Raw genomic sequence first — 17,790 nt, 5'->3', positions numbered from 1 at the left:
AACCCGCTGGGATTCTCTAACGTCACTATTGTATGGGTCTGATGAATTTTACCCAAATAATTAATTCTTGGTTTATAAGGATGACACTAGAAAATTCAAATTTTAAAAGACCTAAATAATTTATATATTATTATATTACACACGCTTTGGTTTATAAGGGTGACACTAGAAAATACAAACAATTCAAATTTTCAAAGACCCGAATAATTTATATATTATTATATTACACACGCAACGCGTGTGCACGATCACACTAGTATATATATATATATGGGAAGGCATGTACGGTTGTAAATGAATGTAATGCAGCCTAGCCCGCTGAAGTTGGAAACCGTGTTTGTAAAATTGCAATCCGAGGATGGCACTACGATACGATCCGGAACATTCAATTGATTCTGGATTGTGTAGGATTATTTTTTTTTTTGAAGTGAATCGGAGTAGGATCGGTAAAAGTACGGAGAGATTTTAACTTTTGATTCGAATTGAATAATGAGACCTGTAATATATCAATTAACAAAAATTTTATGTCTATTGTTTGGAATTCTACCGAATTAATAGGACTATTTTCTATATTCATCTTCAAATCAAAGGTTTCGATATTTTTTATTATATCAGCTTATTTGTTGTCCTTTGACTGAGTTATCTTGCCAATCAAGGAACATTCGAATGTGATTATTATTATTATATTAGTTAAAATTTTATATTATTTCATTTTGTGATATGAAAATATAAATATTATTAAGTGCTATTTATTAAAATGCTAATTAAATTATTAATTAATTTAAATTTGTAATATAATAATGCCATTTATGATATTGAATGCTGACAATATATGTAAAATTATTAAACTATTTATATTTAAATGATCGGTTTAAATATTTTTTTAAAATATTTTTTTTTCTAATTATTAATTATATATTATAAAATTTTAAGAATTTTTTAATATCATCATATGTTGTATGATCCGATTTCGACTCTAAATTGATCATTGATCATGCATAGAATTAAGATGGTGTGATGGTTGAGATATGGAGTGTTACCATATGAGATTTTGAGGTCGAAATTCGATATATCCGAACATATCTTCCTCCATATCTTGGTTATATGCACTAATGGCTAGTAGTTATCCATGATTTATCTTCTCTGTATTGACCTAAAAACAAATTGATGAAAATACTTTCGTGTTGATCTAGAGACAAATTGATATAGCCGGCAACAACAGCTGATAAAGATGCCCTAGCAAGAATTTATTAAGCAAAGACAGTAAACAAACAAAAATAACATTCTTGCGTCCGGTATTCATGCAGCATTTGAAAGGTCAATTTCTGCAATTGCTGTTCAACTTCCAACCAAAAAATCGTACTAACCTACCGGTTACACAATCATATAATTTTTCAAGTATTTACGATTCAATTATTAGCACTCGTTATACGATATTTTTCTCCAATGAATTGATTAGTCAAGCAGTATATCTGATGTTAGCTTTAAGAAAAAACACTAGCGAACGGCAACAATGGAAAATAACATGATTTCCTGCACAAGGTGGAACACTATTTTTACACGTGATGGGAACAAAGAAAATTCTTAGGGCAAACAAATGGTTGAAGCTAATAGTATAGATATTTTAGACATCGCAAATGGACCCTTTAATTGACTTTTCAAAAAAGTATAGATATTTTCTACAATCGCTGGCAGACCCCTTTAATGGGCTTTTGAAAAAAAAAAGTGTAGACATTTTCTAAAATGACAAGCAGACCCAGTAATACATTTTTGTAAAAACGTCTACATGTTTTCTGAAATCGCAAATAGGGCCCTCTTCTGCAGATGTTGGAAATCTCCAGTGCACTATTACAAAAAGTCTAGATATTTTCTAAAATCACAAGTAGACCACTGTTATACACTTGTTAAAAAATCTAGATTTTACCTGAAATCACAAATAGGCCCCCTCTTTGCACTTTTTACAAAAAGTCTAAATATGTTCTCAAATCACAAGTAGACCCCTATAATACACTAATCTCAAATGGGCCGCTATTATGAACTTTTTCAAAAAAAATATAGTCGTTTTCTGAAATTGCATATAGGCCTCCCTTATGCAGGTTTACCAAAAAGTATAGATATTTTCTCAAATAGAAAATTAGATTCTAATCACAGTCAATTTGAATACATTTAGATCATTGAATGTATTGACTCTGTGTAGACTGAGGCGATTGATTATCTGACGTTAAAATAATAATAGACTCAAAATTATCCATGACGTATAAATTATACAATGTATGAGACTTTAATAAACTTTGTGATTAGATCTTTAATTTAACATTGTTAACATCTGCCAAAATTAACTACACAAGGTTGCTCATGCACATTGCAGTAAATAGTTATCCTAATTTTAAACTCAACAAGTAAAATGACAACTACAAATGCTTTAGGGATATGGAAAAAGTATCCTAGATAGTCCTGCGATACCAAAAGCATTGTTGATTAGATAAATTAGTTTAATGTGCTGAAATCATTGGCGAGTCCAAGTAAAAGCAGTGCACGATCAAGAATGGCGGGAGAACTTCCAAGTTTTTCATCGTCAATGGGAAACTCTGGGAGGTGCTGTGATGGCTAATATCTTTAAAGCTAGGAAACAGTCAACCATATCTATCTGCAGATAGTAAATTTATCATCAAAAACAAGGAGAAAAGTCATATAAACGAGGCTGAAGGAAAGATAATTGCATCACAATTTGCTAAGAAAGCTTACATCTAGAGTACATACTGCTTCCACTAGGAGGAGCTCCTTGATTCTGTAGAAACAGAACAATTCATAAGCGTCCAATGTAATGAAATACATACAGTTTGTATAGCAAAACGAATATGAAAGTAATCAAACAAACAAACAAGTAAAGCAGGGAGCTTTTACATCTTTCAAAAAAAGCAAAAAAAGAAATTAAAATTTACCTGAAAGTTTTGACGAAACTCGGGTACTGCATGAGAACCTGCTGAAGTTCAACATATCAAGTCGTGTCCGAAAAGCTAAAAGTGCATATGCATCAGCAAAGAAATCACGTACCACTAAAGTAACTGGTATGTGTGTGTGGATAGTATGGCAGAGAAGGCCCAGCTCCAGAAGGGTACGTTCCATGGCTATACCAAAACATAAATTTAAAAGAAAGTATAGGTTGCTCAAATTGATAATATTATTATGGTTAGATGAACTGACCTTAAGCTGGAAACTGGGAGAGATCTGTTGAGACGGGGATGAGGATATCCTCTAGTGTCAGAGTATGAAGCATCTTCTCCCTGCAGCAAAAGTAGTATGTCAAGGATATGATCAGGAGAGATCAACTAGGCATTGCACTATAAAACAGTTATTACCAGAGATGAGAAGGGACGTTTTCCTCCAGTCATATGGGGATAATCTTGTACCATATGACCTGGTTATACAAAAATACAAGTGAAACAGAAATAAACCCCCAGCTAATATAATACTGAAACATTCAATATCAAAAAACAAGTAGCTTGTAGATCACAAATCTTTAAAATGTAATCACGTAAAAAAAATGTTCATAATGATCAACTTGTTCAAGAAAATAGGAAAGCAGGCAGCATCAAAAGGTTGTGTATATCGGAAATAGACAAAGTGATTTATCTAACTCCACCCAGCAGTAGTAATAAGTGGGTGATTGGAGCTAATAATGACAGGCCAGATTACCAGGCCAGGACTATAGAAAATGAAGACAATGAAAGAAAATTCAAGAATACAAGAGCACAACCAAAGAGGTGCATAATCAAAAGCCCACAAGGTAAAATAAATCTCCAAATGAGGGAAATTTTGATGATTAATTTACTCAGAATTCATGTGTTTTAGGACAGTGGCTGAACGATAAAACATATCCGGGAAACATTTTTGATATTTTTACTTATTATGTACTGTAAAATGTTTTTGTCCCCATTAACATCAGCTTGTTACAATCTTTGATGAACAACCAGACACAATTAGCTACATGATTTCTGAATCTCTTCTAATAGTATAATCCACTTTAACCTTCAAAACCAATATGAAATGAGGTTTTAACAGTCTCAAAACAAACATGCCCACACATATATCATAATGGTTAGTATATTCGCACTTATCATCAAACACCAAAATCTTTCAGATGGTTAGTAAATAATCATTTAGTATATTACTTGAGTTTGTATTATTAGCTGTAAGACATTTTATCTAAAAAAGGAATATGCAAATAAATACTTATGGGAGAATGGAGAGGGGAGGGGGATGAATTGTGTAGATTAAAAATATATCACTGGAGTCATTTTCCAAAAAGAAACATAACACAATTTCATCCCGTGAGATACCTCTGCCATAACCACCTTGTCCATGTTCCCAATGAGCTTGTTCTCTCAAAACTTGAAGGAGTTCATTGGAAGTAGAAGTCCTCCTATCTCCACCAGTAATATTATTATCTGCTCTGAAAAAATTTCTCTTGTGTGAAGAAGCAATTGTCTTCACCTCACCTATAAGAATGATTCAAGGTTAGCATCATATATCATTGGATTTGAGTTAAACGAATCTTTTCAAGAACTTCACTAGTATATCTAGAGTTACAGTCACTGACAAAATTAGCACCAAAAATATGGAGCAGGAAAATTTACAATTATCTGTTAATCAAATTTTACTAACAAAAACTTGATTGACAACATACAGAGAGAATAATTTTCCATTCTAATGCCAATTGGAAAACTTCAAAAGAATGCATATTGCCTATATTTAGAAAGAATAATAATAAATCAAGCTAACAATTAAGGATGAGAGAAAATTTATCATATTGCTAGTGTCAAAGAAAAGAAATGTGAATATCTAGGTAATATTATCTGCATGAAATAGACGATTCAACAGCCTGCAACACAGGGGAGCTCCCATTTGGCAAAGGCAGGTTCTGATCCAAGGACCTAGACAACGGCTTCAAGATTCTTAACAACTAAATAGTAAGCACTTTCTAAATGAAAACATTATTACAAACTATTCAATGAACATTTTACACAAAATTCAACTTTGGAGATTCAGGAGTCATATAGTGGTTCATAACATAGGTCAAATGAGGTTACGAAAACTTCATAGAAAATGATGGGTGGTAAAAGTATAGGTATTGTTTCCATATTAAAATTAATCTACAAGGTCATGATTTGTTAACAAAGTTATTCGACAAAAATTTGAGAATTAAGATAACATGTTAAGTATTCCCTCAAGTAAAGCATCTATAGATGGTCTATGGAAGGATTCCATAGTACAGCCCAGTAGTGAGAGGAGGGGGGTGGTGGTTCATATAATAAAAATTATTCAAAGGTCCAATTGGTTCTAAGAGCATCCACAATGGGAGCTCCCAGTGTGGGCGTGGCAGGAGCTCCCTTCCACTATGGGAGGGAGCTCCCTCGTTTTCGGGAAGAAGCGGCTCCCAAAACTGGGAGCAGCTTCTTCCTTCCTTTTTTTAAAAAAAAAAAATAATTAAAATAATTGTTTTAATTTAAATTAAAACAATTAATAAATTTTTTTTATTTTAGGTCTTTATTTTAAATAATTTAGATTTATTTTTTATTTATTAATATTATTTAATGGTAATTTATGAATTTAAATTTTATTTATATATAAAGTAAAATATAATGAAAAAGTATGGGACCCATAAAGAAGTTCGTTAGAGGTTTTTTTTTATAGTGGAGAGATGTGTGAGATTTTTTACTTTTGACGTGGCGCAGATGTGACAACGAAGGAGCTCATGGAGAGGTTCCACAACAGTGGATGCCCTAAGTCCTAAGTAAACAAGTTGAATTGATCAAAGAGAAAAGCAAGGGATAGGGGAGTGAAAAGAATACTCTAGTAAATGCAATGAAAACTAATCTAATTGATTTGGATATTACTAATTTGATATCCTTGCACAAAATTAATGAAGTGATAAAATCACAAAACCAACCCTAAAGAGTTGAGACAAACATTGATGAAATGATTAAGGATCAACAAAAGTTATATTGATTACAGAGGATAGATTAATGAGTCACACCATAAGAGAATCACAAATTTTGTGAATACAACACTGATTGTCGAAAGTTGGCACCAAATCATACATAGCATCAATCAAGATGCAAATAATGCAGCTCAATACAGTCAAACACACATAAAGAAAAAAAATCACAAGTAGGAAAGAAAAGCTAACATATGGATAAGTGTCATTAAGTTATAGCATTCAGATGAATTTTCCTACCAAGGAACAAATAAACCTTCAAATTTTGAAATATTAAATGCTCTCTCATACCTATGCTTAACTGGGATATTCAAGGATAGTGATTATCTAATAACACGGCAAAAAAAAAGAACCACATATGCTTGAGCCCTACATTTCTCAAATTCATATCCATTGTTTTAAAGATGATTGTCTTAATGGTTTCAACAAGGGATTGCTTCGCCTAGTGTTATTAGGCGGTCTCTATTAGGAGGTGAACTTATAAAGTGGCCTAGATGGCTTAAGTGAGGAAAAAATCATTGTTTAAATAAATTGTTGGTTGATTTGATGTTAAAAAGTAATCATAGTTCTTCCAATTAGCCCATTGACAATCATTATGCACCTAAGTCTCCTATCCCTCACGACTCCTGCTTCTCTTTTTTTATCCAATGTAGATAGCTTGCATAAATTTTCAGCCATTTTCTGACCATCTTTGCTTTCTTCTCTTCCCTAGGTGTGCTCTCTCTCTCTCGTCTCTTTTTTCATATTCATTGTTAAATTTTTCATCATTTAATCTAAGCATAGATTTTTTTTGAAAATTTGTGTCTATTTTTGTTGGTTGCGATGTGAAATATGAAATGTTTCTTGTTATTATGTATTTTTTGCCTACTGCTGACTTTTATGACTTTGTATTTGTGATTGTAAACATGTGTTGATTGATCAAGGATACACATGTTATATGCTTACATTAATACTAATCATTCTTAATTTAATATTCTTCTACCCCTATTTTAATATGATTCTAATATCAACCGTCTAGGCCCTTGCCTATCACCTAAGAGTTAGGTAGTGGACCAGCCGCCTAGGCGCCAGGTAGTGGGCCTGCAACCTAGGTGTGCAAGATGGTGAGCATATCACCTACCTTATGGAACCCCAACTTTTAATCCCAAGTTCGTAGCACTTAATAGAAATGCAACATGACTGATTAGTTTCAGCTAGATCCCTATTATATAGCATGCATGCAGCAGATGTCATATGTGATAGAAGTTCTAAAAAGTAGCACACATGGAGCAAATGCTGCATATGTCATTTTTCTTCTAATGTAATTGATCCAAAGAATCAAAGGATTGACCACTTAGCCGAGAACTATACAAACAAGAAGATACTTGTGTCACTATTTATTCATGATGAGCAGTTGTGTAGCTCAGATCATGATAAGGTCGAACCTTGGGTAACTCATCATTATCTGATAGCAGTTTTCTATTACCATTTTATCTGGTTGTAGTTGTTGGTTGAAAAATACACTCACGAAAATTGACTACCCGAATGCTGTTTGGTTAGTCAGGATTCTAGCCACCAATATGATAGTGTAGAACAGATTTCAAGAATTAGCCCTCTTTGATTATGTCATATATCTCCAACATATCATTTCCAAAAGTTTGTATGTACGTTGCATAATTTAATTAACTTGTCCCATGCTCAAACACAGGCATACAGCATATGAAAATATTCTTACCTAATTACAAGTATCATATAGAATAACAAATTATAACTAAAAAATATAACAAAAAAAAAGAATATTAAAAAAAGAAGCTTTGATGTAGAAATTTAGAATTGTATCATGCGACACTGAAAATATCATTATTGATAATTGATGTAAACAATTAAGTAATAATTAGATGACACGATGAGATGATCATAACATACATAGAAACAAAACTTTCTAAACAATCCCATAGCTTAAATATATTTGTAAAAAATATTGTTAGTTATATAAATAGTACAGATAAAGGTTGCTTTAACTATTAACTTAGGACATCAAACTTACGTTGCAGTGGCAGGGTCTTTTCCTTGTTTGTACTAGTAGATTTTGAAGGCCCTTTTGTCTGCTTGCTCTTTTGCACAGGTTTAGCTAGTGATACTTTAATAGGCACCTACAAACCAAAAAAGTCCAGACAATTCAAAACAAAATAAACATAATATCCTAAGAAGAACGGTACCTTAAAGCCATTCTCAGTTACATCCTCCTTGAATAACTCAATGCATGAAAGAGCTGCTTCTCGAGCAGTGAAGTTAACAAAAGCAAAATCTTTTCTCTTAGCTGAGTGAATATTGCGTGAATGGACAACCCGCTCAATCTCCCCAAACTTGCCAAAGAACTCCATTAACTTGGTCTCATTCCATGAAGATGGAATGCCCTCAACATATACAGATTTCACCTAAATCAAAATAATAATAAGATATCAATAGCAACATGACAGATTTCACAAGGAATCTCAACTAAGGATCCATAAATTTAACCAGGAATTTACAGTTTTTAAGACCTCATCCATGACATGTTAGAAACAATAACTGTGTACCTGTGCTTGTTCTATGACAAGTGAAAACAGAATTTGAAGTGCCAATTTGTTTATTTTACAACAATGCTTATGTGCATGATCAGCATATAGGCAAGATACAATGATCAATTAGATATTCTGCTTTACCTTAAGACATTCTTGGCCATTTAATATGGTGACTGACGTCCAAAAACAAGTGGCCAACATGTTAGAAACAATAACTGTGTATGTGCATGCCAGTGCTTGTTCTATGACAAGTGAAAACAGAATTTGAAGCGCCAATTTATTTATTTTACAACAATGCTTATGTGCATGACCAGAATATAGGCAAGATACAATGATCAATTAGATATTCTGCTTTGCCTTAAAACATTCTTGGCTGTTTAATATGGTGAATAACATCCAAAAACAAATGGCCACCCATAACATGGAACGGATGGATTTCAAAGAACTCAAGCCAATTTGACAACATAATTAGATCACAAAGAACAAGTGCAAAGAATTTAGTTATACAATTGCACATTAAATGACAGTTGCCATCCATCTCTTGTGATGATTCTAAACAAACTAAAGAAACAATTCAGGAATGGCTAGCACTATTTATAGACAATTAGCAAGTAGCACAATGATTTGAACCCCATAGCAATTTTGAAGGTCAAACTGTGTACACAATTCTATCCAGCATCTTCACAAGCAGAGTTGCTATTCTGCAAAAAGAACCACATATGCACATTTACATCGTAAAGCATTGTTATACTCCAAAACCAAACTACTTTCAGAAATACCAGAGGGCTAGAACCAAAAGATGGAAAGATATCTAGCTCAAGATATGGCACCTTAGAACTTCCCTTCCTACTAAATATTTTAAATATACCTAAACAGTGTGCATGAAATTATCAGAACCTAAGAAACATACTCATGAAATGAACAATAGAATGTCATTACAAGAAAAAAGAAAGAGACCTTTTGCAATTTCTCATCATCAGGATCATTTAACGGCTCAGCCCAAGAAACAGAAATATTCCGACCTTTTCCAAAAATATCCTTTTTCTGAAGTTTTTTGTAAGCAATATGTGCATCTCTGTTAGTTTCAAGCTCAAGGAACACAAATCCACGATTTGCATCTGCATTACGAGGATCAGGCATGACAGTGACCGTGTCAATATTTTCAATTCCAATATCTTGCAAAACCTTCAACACCTGCTCATAATTCACAAACAGACAGAGAAAATTGTCACCGTGAGGGGCAATGGATTCTCCAGTTTATAAGAATAAACTCTAAAACTTACATCTTCTTTCTTCCAATTCTTATCAATGTTTCCCAAATATATAGTATCATTCCCCTCAAGAGCAGCTGCTCCACAAAGCTTTCCACATATCTTCAGTTACATCAATACAAAAATTAGATTTACTACAAACCTAACCGCATAATGCAGAGCAAAAACATTTAAAAGTATCTTCCACAAGAGTTAAAACATAAATATGAAAAGTGTGGCAGCTCAACTTTACATATTAAACATCAGCATAAAGGAAATTGGGAGCGAAGAAGCATAGGGAAATAAGAAGGAATAAGAAGTTGAACAAAATAAGATATCATCAAGTGTACTGATGTCTTTCATGTGATAGCATTAGGAAAAAATAAATTGCAAGACACACGAAAAAGTACAAGAGCATGTGGGCGAGCATAGCAAAGACAGGCATAAATAGGCAAACAACACACAGTTCGCAGGGATAAAATAGAATACTCAGACAAAAAGGATCAACTGAACCCATATATATAGAGGACACCAAGTCACCTTAATACATGTTATCTAGATACCCCATATGAGATTCATTATTGTCATCTAAGCCCATACATTCAAGCACCATATAACTATTAACTCTAACACTGCCATCGACATGGAGAATAGATATTAGTAGTATTCCATTTTGTTACATAAAACAGAAAGTCTCAACAAAAAAAAAAAGATTAGATGGTCAACAAAAATAATGAAGACACGATGCTAGTACAGTTGTTGAGAAACTTTGACAATGCAATAATATGGACTGAAGTTGGCAAGTCAGTATGAGCTTCAAAATAAAACCTTGAGAGCATAATCTTCATCTTTAACTACCCTCAAATTGAAGATACTACAATATGCTAAGGACTGCAAAGATAGAGATAAGTTGTGAGAGGGTACAGAGAAAAAATAGAAAGCTTTTGTGAACTAAACAGAGAGAAAATAACAAAAGAGGTTAAGTGTGCTTTTGTTGTTCTTTTTCTTATTCCTTTTTCTTGGCTTGTTTCCATTTGCATTGTGTCTGCAGGCTTTCCTTGGGCTGAGATCAAGTTTTAAATTTCAAGTCATGTCAGGTCTCTGACCAAAATGGTACATATTTTCTTCAAAGTATAAATATATACAAACAATAGATAACATCAATCAGTATAATTAATTAATTATATATACTTGTGTAATTAGCTATATTTAATTGATATTAACTATATATAATACTATAAAGGGCAACCCGATGCACAAAATTCCCGCCGATGCACATCCCAGGGAAGGATCTATTGTACGCAGTCTTACCCTGCTTTGCAAGAAGTTGTTTCCGAGACTCGAACTCGTGACCGGTCACACGCTAGCAACTTTACCATTGCATCTAGGCTCCCTTCAACTCTATATATAGTACTATATTCAATTACTTAAACCATGAAATAGTTATATAATTAACTATAGATAAATGATATGCACGACGAAAGAATATTAGGAAAATGCTTAAAGATAGACACATAAGTGATGGTGGGTCATGAATTTATGTGTCTATCCCTAGTTTTTCTGCATATCAATACTCTTAACTATATATTGCGTATATTTAATGTCAATTATAGCCAATCATATAAATCCTATATGATCCAGTTCGGAATCTGAGTCAGGCGGAGGCTGACGGAGATGGCGTCAGTGTTGACAGAGTGGCAACTTTGACGCATCCGGTGTATGCACGTCTAGAAAGCAAACCCCCACGTGGAACTCTTTGATCTATAGTATGAGGACTAGTAGTACCTGAATTATGCACACACTAAGACAAGCACCCGGAACGTTAGAGACCAGAAACTCTAGAAAAAGTCCCCGACGCAGACCCTCCGATGCTCAAGTCATGTCCTTTTTCCCTAGAAGAACAGTATACGATAGAAAAAGAACTGTTGAAGACGAATGCGTATGTGCGCGTACCTGGCTAAGAGGATCTTCCTTTTTATATGACGCCGCATACCTTCAGAGTCTGTCGGTTGTGAATGTCGGGTGTCAGGGCTGTCGGGTGAGAAAAGATGTACGGTGGCCTCCTATTATTGGAAGGAAGGTTTCATTCGCAAGTGATAGCAGACCATGGGAACATTCCACATATGGTAGTTATTCTCTGACAAGAGGTTACGATTCTTGACATTGTTGTCGCTTAGCACTTTTCATCCCGCCCGGGTGTAGCTACAGACAGCTCAGGATGGCCGTTCAGATGTACCACTCGGCTTGAGTCTTGATGAGGAGGATGAGCTATGGCGATGGACCCATCTTTCACGCCCTGATCGCTAAAAGGTCGGTCGGGAGTTATCTTAGTGAAAGTATAAAAGCCTGAGCTAGGAATATCTGATCAGTCGGGGGCAGGCCTAGGTACTAGTCCAAGTTTTGTCTCACACATCAGACCTGGGGACTTGCCCTGCCTATGCCCAACCAAGAATTATACGGCTGATGACGTGAGGCGGTCCAACTCCCTCTTTCTCCTGACTGTTGACTGACATGTCTCTTTGACTTCTAATTGTCACGTCCCCTTGACTTCTGACTGCCATGTCTCCTTGACTTTTGACTGTCATACGCCCCTTAACTATTGACCACCTAGCTCTATCAGGCCCCTCCTTTACGCACTGTATCACTATATATCCTGATTATATATAACTATATGTAATTACTTAACTACATATAACTAAATCTAATTAATTATATATAATTAATTAATAACAATACCTAACTGGTCCCTAAAGCTGGGAAATCGTGATCACGACTCCACCACAACACATTAAGAGACTTCACAGCTCATTACTCACCGTCGTTGAATCTCAATGCTAGCAAAGCCGCAAAAGTCAAAATCACCTCTAGCTTTCTTCTCTTCCTCAAATTTCATGTAAGCCATTTGCCTTACTCCTAGGGCACCTTCCTCCACTGCTTAACAGATATGCCTTCTCATCAAAATCTCAATTTCATTGATGATTTCTTCCTCATCTTCGCTTCCCCTCTCTAATTTCAATTCTGAACAACTCCTCTCTCCATACCATGTTTCGTGCCTTGATGCAAAAGCAGAACGACAAGTGTCATCTGTGTGAGGTGGCATAGCTCAATACATTAAATTCTAGGTAGCATATCATGATTTCTCTTGATTGCACGTTGTATACATTGACTTTTGAACTGATAGCATGTTGCTTAAATTAATTAACTTTACCAGTTGTTAATATTCATAACTATTATGTATTGATTCGATTTAGATCATCACAAAAAAAACTATTTCTATTGATGGCTATTGACTATATCATGCATACAATAAACTATGAGATATATATCTTCAGGTTGGTTATCATGTCAAGTTTATTCAAGCATTATGTTGAAATTAATGCAGCTCTCTATGTTGATAATTATTCCACTTGTGTGCTCACTTTTAATTAGTTGATTGGTTAACGTTGTTGTTCTTTAAGCATGTCCATTTTATTTTTGTTCGCATATTTTATGGTGAGTTGTGTTAGTGCAATATTGTTTATGAAAGTAGTTAAATCCATGATATTTGTTAAAGTTGATTGGCTAATCACTTATTCCAAAAGTTTGAGATATTAGAAAAGGAACCAGTTTATATATTTATATTGTTGACACTCCCACTTCATGTGTGGGTGGATACTTGACCTAATTGGCCCAAAACTGACCACATGAATTGAATAGATTTTTTTGATATCAGTGTGATTGAACTTATAATCACTTACTCATGTACCATACTAAGTTGATTGGCTAACTAGTTATCCAAAAGATCATATCATTAGGGAAGAGACAAATTTATATATTTATACTGTTAATAATATTGCAGTAATGTTTTAGCTTTTGATGTGTATATATATTTTGGAGAAACTATATTCACAATGGCAAAAATTGGTGTTTCAAATCAATAAGAAAGTAATCAGCCTTTTTTAATAATGTGATTTTATTAAGAATGAAAGTGTCATGCAGTATAGGCAACTTCCAATTAATGAAAACATACTCTGCCTCAAGGCATGACAATTTAGGTAAAAGAAGCCAATGTATAATAATGTGTCATCAAATGGCATTAAGAAAAGATATAAACTTTTAAGTTGTAAGTCCAAGGTACCTTGATGAGGGAAACTTTTATCTCACATTGGCTAGAGATAGAAGTCATAGAATAGATATAAGCTGTAAGGTTCTAAGCGCATTGATGAGGGAAAGTTTTGTCTCACATAGATTAGAGATAGAAACCATCAATTGTTACATGGTTGATGGTGACCCCTAGTGTTCAGATTGCTTTTTGAATAAACCAATACTCTGTGTGTGTATCAAAACGAACAACACCTCCTACGCCCATGGGTAGATTCAATGTGAAAAATGACCTTACAATTGCCAATCACTATATGCATTCAAATAATAAGTACACAACTTGGGAGTTTGTTCAAACATGTTTTTAGCAACTTAAGTGGTTTTACTAATTGTACCTTCAACCCTAAGAAATATCAATTAGAAACTGTTTTGAATCCCTACAAATATAGTGAACAATGAGTTTCTATGATTTCCTGCATATACTAGATTGTGCACTATTTGAAGGAGCATGAGAGTAATATATACAGCAACCAGGATCAACTTTTCGTTTCTCAGCTAATGTTCCATTCTGTAAATTCTGGAATATATCAATTGAACTGTTAATATGAACAAAACAAACAAATAACCTATGTCTTTCATTCTCATGAAGAAAAAGAAATACCTCCTTAAATCCTTAGCCTGCATTTTAGGGATGATATTTATGTCAATATACATCTCTATCTTTCTTTGCTATCTATTCATCTGGAAGTATTATAGCATACAATTATAATGTCAGGGCTCAGAATGAAATTACCTCGACTTTAGGAAATTCAGAGACAGCCTTTTTAGCTTGTGCAGGATCCTTATACCTCAAAAAAGCATACCCCTTGTTCTTCCCTGTTTGACCATCCATCATCATTCTTACTTCCATAATTTCTCCCACCTTCCCGAAGACCTCCCTCAAATCCTCCTCCTTCGCAATCCTACTCAACCCCCCAATAAAAATCTCAGTTTTTCTCCTGTTCTTTCGATCAGACGTTCCAGCCACCTCGTCCGCAGAAGCCATCACTGCCTCAATGTGACCTTCCTCCTTATCCTGCTTCATTTGGGCATCATTCTCCTTATCCTGCTGATCTGACATCCCAGCCATCTCATCCCTGGCCGACACCACTGCCTCATAGTAATCTTGCTCCTTATCCTGCTTACTTTGAGCGTCATTTTCCTTATCCTGCTGTTTGGGCATCCCAGCCATCTCATCCTCAGCAGCCGCTACTGCTTCATTGTGACCTTCCTTCTTATCCTGCTTCCTTTGAGCACCATTCTCCTTATCCTGCTGCTCCGCAAAATCATCCTTCGCGTCCTGATCCGCATGAACATCTTTTTTCTCGTCACTACGTTCCCTCTGAGAATCGTTCTCCCTACCTAGATCATTATTCTCGGCCAGCATGGCATCTCCTGCCGCAACATCAGAAGTAGGGTTACCAGGCCCGATTTCAGTAACTAGGGTTTCTTTGTCGGCCGTTTCTGTCGGCGATTGCGACGAAGCCGAATCCTTCTTCGCTAAAGAAACCACCTTTGGGACGATTTTCTTAATAATTTTCTTCTTGATAACCTTCCTCACCCGGACAGCTGCCTTCTTGCCAGATCCAGATGCCTCCGCAGACTCCCTCGGAGGTGCCTCAACGGGATCCTCCGACACCGACGCCTGGGGTTCCGCGACGGCGATCGAAGGGTTGGCGTCGGCTGAAGTTCCCGAAGGTTCCGCTACGGCCTCGACAGCGGCAGCGGGGGTTTCGGGGGACTGGAGGACGGAGGCATCGGGGGCAGGGGGGTCCGGGGTAGGCTGGATGAGCTCGGAGACAGGTGTTTCGGAGGCGATGGCGGAGGGAGGCGGGGTGGCGAGTGCGGGGGCATCGGCGGAGGGTGTGGTGGGACTCTCGGAGGCGGCGACGGTTTTGGTTCGGGATTTGGGGGTGGTTTTGGGGGCGGTTTTGACGACGCGCCTCCTGGGAGGCATGGCGTTGGGGTTTGGGTGGGATCGTCGTCGATGATGGAGGAGGCGAAAGGAGGAGAAAGATTGATGGATATTTATTATACGTGCCCTTGTAAAGTAAATGGTAACGAAATAATCAACGAATACGCTAACCAATAGATAAAAGTATTTACAATAGACTGTTTTGCCCCGGGGTGGCAAGACGAGTAGATGTTTTGGATTTTTTTTTTTTTTTTTAATGATCCAAAAATATACTATTCATATTTACGGTTAAATTATGATCATGATTTGATCATAAATAATTGTAATGATTGTGATTTTTTTTTGATTCATCATCCCCATCAAGTTATAGTTTTTGTTCGGAGTGGTGGATAAGTGGCTAGGTTATTGGACGGCGAGCGAGGGTGTCCTTCAAGCGGCCGCCCGCTCTGAACGAAAACTATAACCTGATGAGGACGATGAACCCTGTTGGGACCGAAAATGTAGCTAGAGGGGGGTGAATAGCTCGGCGCGTTCCTCGTGTGCTTCGTTGTTGTTTCTTCAAAGATGTGTAACGGAAATACGAAGAAACAAATGCATACAACGCTAACAAATGGATTTTACTTGGTATCCACCTCACAAGAGGTGACTAATCCAAGGATCCACGCACACACACACCCTCCACTATGAATAACACTCCTTTATAGTAACTACCAAAGGCGGAGAAGCCCTACAACACTCTCAATACAAGAAGAAGGAAAGGGAAACAAAATACAAGCAAAAGCTTACAAGTTATGCAGTGAAAACCCTAACCCTAACTTCTTGTTGTAGCCCGCCTCTTGATCTTGGATCACTAGCAAACCTTGCTCCAAGAACCCTTCAAGAACTGGCGGTAGAGTGGAGAAGACGTGTGGAGAGCTGTTGTACTCGCTGGAGAGGATCGGAGATGAACAGTGCGAGTTCTACCGAAGAAGACGCACGCCAACGGCCTTTATCTGCGCCAACGGTCGGATCCCGATCGATTGGATTGCTCCCAATCGATCGAGGAGGCTTTGGATCGATCAGCTGATCGATCCAGAGCGCCTCTGTGCTCTGCGGGAAATGCCTGGATCGATCGACTGATCGATCCAGCCTTTATCGCGTAAGAACGCGCCACCCCAATCGATCCACTGATCGATTGAGGTCTCTGGATCGATCGACCGATCGATCCAGAGACGTTCTGTGCTCTCTGCGACTTGCCCACTCGAGGCTTGTCGCGGGGACCTTCCCAATCGATCGGCCGATCGATTGGGCATCAACCAATCGATCGGCTGATCGATCCAGACATTGGCTTTTGCCCAAAACCAAGTCCCAAGCCCCCAAACCAACATTCGGTCGATCCATGACCTGTTGGTACATAAAATCTAGCATCCGGTCACCCTTGACCAGCTAGGACTCTCTCAACAAGTGTCTGGTAAAACCCTTTGACCCACTTGGACTTTTCTCCTCTTGCCAAGTATCCGGTCAATCCCTTTGACCTACTTGGACTTTCACCAGATGTCTGGTCAACCTTGACCCATCTGGATTTCCCCGTACCTGGCTTCACTCACCAGGACTTCCCTTCTGCCTAGCTTCACTCACTAGGACTTCTCTTCTGCCTGGCTTCACTCACCAGGTCTTTCACCTAGCTTCACTCACTAGGATTTTCTCTTCTGCCTAGCTTCACTCACTAGGACTTCTCTTCTGCCTGGCTTCACTCACCAGGTCTTTCACCTAGCTTCACTCACTAGGATTTTCTCTTCTGCCTAGCTTCACTCACTAGGACTTCTCTTCTGTCTAGCTTCACTCACTAGGTCTTTCACCTAACTTCACTCACTAGGATTTCTCTTTTGCCTAGCTTCACTCACTAGGACTTCTCTTCTGTCTGGCTTCACTCACCAGGTCTTTCACCTAGCTTCACTCACTAGGATTTCTCTTCTGTCTGGCTTC

At 36.7% G+C, this 17,790-nt stretch overlaps 1 protein-coding gene across 2 annotated transcripts; it reads right to left on the bottom strand.

The window, feature by feature from the left end:
• Positions 1 to 2,277: 2,277 nt before the first annotated feature.
• On the bottom strand, positions 2,278 to 15,940 carry LOC121991771 (protein gar2-like). 2 transcript variants are annotated; one of them, XM_042545795.1, is made up of 12 exons: positions 14,665 to 15,940; positions 9,825 to 9,914; positions 9,499 to 9,735; positions 8,197 to 8,415; positions 8,025 to 8,130; positions 4,341 to 4,499; positions 3,360 to 3,418; positions 3,205 to 3,284; positions 3,055 to 3,128; positions 2,943 to 2,983; positions 2,746 to 2,788; positions 2,278 to 2,647 (listed from the first exon to the last, which is right to left on the bottom strand). In XM_042545795.1, exons 1-12 carry the CDS (start codon positions 15,865 to 15,867, stop codon positions 2,634 to 2,636), a joined length of 2,325 nt encoding a protein of 774 aa, XP_042401729.1. In that variant the 5' UTR covers positions 15,868 to 15,940; the 3' UTR covers positions 2,278 to 2,633. The 2 variants fall into 2 exon arrangements, with proteins under 2 accessions (XP_042401729.1, XP_042401730.1); XM_042545796.1 differs by having other exon boundaries at positions 2,943 to 2,980.
• Between the last annotated feature and the right edge of the window lie 1,850 nt (positions 15,941 to 17,790).

Source organism: Zingiber officinale, chromosome 6B, assembly GCF_018446385.1.
Source record: "Zingiber officinale cultivar Zhangliang chromosome 6B, Zo_v1.1, whole genome shotgun sequence".
NCBI classification, from domain to species: domain Eukaryota; kingdom Viridiplantae; phylum Streptophyta; class Magnoliopsida; order Zingiberales; family Zingiberaceae; genus Zingiber; species Zingiber officinale.
The sequence above is the reverse complement of the archived record's forward strand: the minus strand, read 5'-3'. Positions and strand labels throughout refer to the sequence as shown.

What these genes read in the sequence shown, in the direction of transcription:
- LOC121991771 (XM_042545795.1), bottom strand. Translation starts at nt 15,867, where the DNA reads ATGCCTCCCAGGAGGCGCGTCGTCAAAACCGCCCCCAAAACCACCCCC. An exon ending in TAACTGAGAATGGCTTTAAG is followed by an intron (nt 8,131 to 8,196) that starts GTACCGTTCTTC and finishes TTTGGTTTGTAG; the next exon opens with GTGCCTATTAAAGTATCACT. An exon ending in AAAGACCCTGCCACTGCAAC is followed by an intron (nt 4,500 to 8,024) that starts GTAAGTTTGATG and finishes TCATTCTTATAG; the next exon opens with GTGAGGTGAAGACAATTGCT.